This window comes from Propithecus coquereli, unplaced genomic scaffold (genome assembly GCF_000956105.1).
Source record: "Propithecus coquereli isolate 6110/MARCELLA unplaced genomic scaffold, Pcoq_1.0 Scaffold372, whole genome shotgun sequence".
Classification (NCBI taxonomy): Eukaryota; Metazoa; Chordata; class Mammalia; order Primates; family Indriidae; genus Propithecus; species Propithecus coquereli.
In genome coordinates, this window is record NW_012149419.1 from 2,084,050 (window position 1) to 2,088,087 (window position 4,038).

Sequence of the window (4,038 nt, forward strand, 5' to 3'; positions counted from 1 at the left end):
TATGATCACATTAATAAAACGTATTTGTATTCAATTCTTACATTTTAAATATTAACCTTAAAAGAGCCAATGAGTTATTTTTTTATAATACAGCTTTAAGGAAAATTTTGTTTTTAAGCAAATTAATCATAGTGGGCACTATTATTAAGCTTCATTTGAACATGTTAATGTATAATATGTAACATATGTTATGGGAACACCCTACTCCTTTTAATTTCCCCAGCATTATCCTGTAAATGAACAACAAAAATTTATTCTTGAAAAATATCTTGGCTATATTTATAATGCCTACAGTAGGCTCATGTTTTAAAAAATAAAATAACTTTTGATAACTGCATATAATGCAGTTGTTCCTATAGAATACTACAGAATTCAGAAACAAAGTTACTGAAGATAAAACAATTCATCATGTCAGAGCTAAAAAACATATGGCAGGATCATTATTCCTTAGAATACACAATACTAAATTATCTTTGGAGTCATCCAAGATGCTGATGGAGGAGATGGGGGAAATGGCGACATGAGATTTGTGTAGCTGCCCCATTTTACAGGTGTTTTAACTGAAACAAACTAGTAAAGATCTTTTATAGAAAAGTATGTCAACAATTGTGGCCCTTGATCTATGCTTAGTCTTAATTAAGGGTCGCGCTGTTCACTCTGCCAGAAGTAATTAAGGTCACTTCTGAACCGAGAGTTGAAGCAGATCTGCGTTTGTACATACAGCATGTCACAGACCTCGCGGACATCATTCTCCTTCGTGATGTGTCTTACAATGTAGCGAATAGAATCAAGCGCAGCTTCCAATGTGTTTCTAGAAAACTTTGGTCCACTTCCACTCTCAGCTTTCTCTTTCTGAGTGAAGTACCTGTCTACGTGACTTCTCATGCAGAGCAGTTTGGGAAGCTTATGAAGAAATAGCTTGCGGACCCAAGGTGCCATAGCATTGTGTGTTGAGGAAGAACGATGATGAATGTTGATAGCGAAGACAGTTACCATAATTGATAGAGTCACAAAAATCATGGTAAACACCAGATACTCTCCAATCAGAGGTATGACTTTTGAGGAGGAGGGTATGATCTCTTCAATAACCAGAAGGAAGACAGTCAAAGAGACAAGTACTGAAGTGCAGAGACAAATCTTTTCGCCTTCATTTGAAGGAAGATAGAAGACGAGTACAGTTAACAATGAGAGCCCAATGCAGGGTATAATAAGGAACAAAGTATAAAAGAGAGGCAGACGCTTTATTACAAATGAGTAGGTGACACACGGGTACCAGCAACAGCTATCGGTTCTGTTTCCTTTGCTCCCCGTTGCGCTCACAATTTCCCATTCTCCATTATCGAAAAAGTCTCTCTTGTCTACATCTTGGGCCTCTAGAATTATATCGACCTGTGATCCATCATAAGTCCAAGACCCAAATTTCATGGAACAGTTTTGGAGATCAAATGGGAAAAATGTGACATCTATGGTACAGGAACTTTTATAGTTTGCCGGTGGAGTCCATGTGACAGTGCCATTGTACCTGACGACTGTTTTCGTCCTGGTACCTTCAAAACGTCCGTCTGCGCTAAAACACACACATACAATAGCAATGAAGACATTAATGCAAGAATCCATTTTACAAGCCTGGTATGAAAAAAGCCTATAACTGGTAGCATGAAATAATTTTAAAATTACACTTCAGATGTACCTGTTATACATAAGGGACCCTGCTCTAGGGACATCTTCCTTAAATATCTAACTCCATGGGAACTGAACCCCTTCTTCCACACCTACTCCAGGACTGACAAATCTATTTCATAAAATCCTGAGATTGTAGTGGTTGAAAAGACCTCACTTTACACACAGAATAGAATCAGGCTGTTTATACGGTGGGTATGCACAGAGCCAGAGCCTGAACCCACATTCCGAGACTCCCCACGCAGTGCTCTTCCCCCTCCATCACGAATACTAGCCACTTACTACTTTGATGAGCAAAGACCATTAACCAAGCTGGGCGTGGCCCTGACAAGCAGCTGTGCCTCTGAAACGCTCCCACCAAGTGAATTCCTATACTGGAGAAGTCTAGCAGGAAGCCATACTGCCAACGTAAGATTGTTTTTGAAATATTGCTCTTTATCTTCAAATTCATGTGACTTTTGCACACTGCACTGTAATATATCCATGTTTGTATAAAAATGTTTTCAATTACTGAGAGTAAACTCATGCTCGAGGAAGCTGCATCACGTTATCATACAAGCTGTGTTCATCCCTTATGTGTTGGGAGGCATGGAGGTAAAAGGTTTCAAAAGATTAAAGATATTTTTGCATTGCATTTGCTCGTGGCAAATGCCCTCTTGCAAATAAGACAAAGCGCTTTAGGATAAGCACAAATTCCCAGATTTGCTGTGGAGTGGTCCTTAAAAAAATGAAACCGGTACCCAGAATTATCCTCTCCTCCAGGTTAAAAAAATCATCCTCAAAACACACCTAGGTAGGATGTGTATGAAGATGAGTTACTAATTAATCCAGCATTCTTCATCATGGGAAAATGACAATATAGTATTTAAACAAAATTAGAAGGGTACACATTTGAACATAAAAGATAACCTCAACTATTTAAGAAACACACCAAAATATATATATATATATATCTGGAAGTCTGCCAGATACATAGTCTAGTAACCAAGAGGGTAAACAGGGACGTCAAGCTGCCTTGGTGTGCACCCTGCCCTACCACATGCGAGGTGCGTGATCTTGGGCAAGGTTTAATGACCCATTTCCTCATGTGTAAAAGATATAATTGTACCCAGCACATGAGGTTATATGAGAATCAAAGCACATAAGGCACTTAGCACATTGCTGGGCACACAGTATGTTCACTATATGTGAAAGCTAATAGCAGTGGTTGCCTCTAAGCGGTGGGATAATGGGAGTGATTATAGGTGATTTCCCTGTACTTCCTTACACCTTTCTGTACTTCCCAAATCTTCCACAAATTTTAGAAATCAGAGGACACTTTTATGATCAGAAAATGATATAGGCTGGGAGCGGTGGCTCACGCCTGTAATCCTAGTACATTGGGAGGCTGAGGTGGGAGGATCGCTTGAGGCCAGGAGTTAGAGACCAACCTAAGCAAAAGTGAGACCCACATCTCTACAAAAAATAGTAAAATTAGCCAGGTGTGGTAGTGCATGCCTGCAGTCCCAGCTACTTGGGAGGCTGAGGCAGGAGGATCCCTTGAGCCCAGGAGTTTGAGGTTGCAGTGAGCTGATGACACCACTGTACTCTGGCCCAGGTGACAAAAAAAGAGAAAGAAGGAAAGGGAGGGAGGAAGAACGGGAGGTAGAAAGGAAGAGAAGAGAGGAGAGAAAAGAAAGGAAAACAATACAGCAAAAAAGGGAGAGAGAATCCACAGAAATCTATTTGCAGGTTCGTGAGATAAAACAACGTAAGAGCAAGTCATTTGATTTTATAGCTAAACAGTTTTCGAAAGGGAGAAAACTTACTAGTGCCTAATAGTAATACAGGTATTTTCTTTTGAAAACATAAACTGGTATTTAGAATTTATTAATAACTTACTTATCAAATAAAACGATGTCTGGTGTCCAAACAGAATCTGAAGGGACACGTATAGCTTTTATTCCACCATAGTCATCAGGATTCCATCTTAATTTTACATCTACCCATTCCTTTAAAACAAAGAAATCTCAATTTCAATAAAATAGTGAAAATTATACTTTTTGTCATACCTAGAAATTTTACACACGACATCATCTCTACCCCAATACAAAAAAACTCACCTCCACGTCTTTCTTATGGGAGAGCACACCCCTGTCCCCTCATGCAGCAGCTGTAGCCGTGGTCCTTGTGAGACACAGGTGTGACCAGAGCTGCGCGTGTTCACGGCTCTGCTCAGCACCTCTCCTCCCACCGACTGGACATGCCCAGGACTTGAAGCCATAGGCACCTAACGTGCAGGTTCGAGGGAAACGGTCCCTTTTCTAGCTGTATTGTTGCCTGATCTGGCTGGACTGGTCCATGCAAAGGGGAGTTGGA

The 4,038-nt window shown here is 40.2% G+C and overlaps 1 protein-coding gene across 1 annotated transcript in view; it reads right to left on the reverse strand.

The window, feature by feature from the left end:
- Window positions 1–4,038, reverse strand: part of CHRNA5 (cholinergic receptor, nicotinic, alpha 5 (neuronal)) — a 32,878-nt gene that overhangs the window by 2,168 nt on the left and 26,672 nt on the right. Inside the window, exons 6-7 of the mRNA XM_012651863.1 lie at window positions 3,562–3,671; window positions 736–1,567 (exon numbers count right to left, since the gene is read on the reverse strand). Of these exons, the coding sequence (XP_012507317.1) occupies window positions 736–1,567; window positions 3,562–3,671 (942 nt within the window). The remainder of the gene's footprint in view (window positions 1–735; window positions 1,568–3,561; window positions 3,672–4,038) is intronic.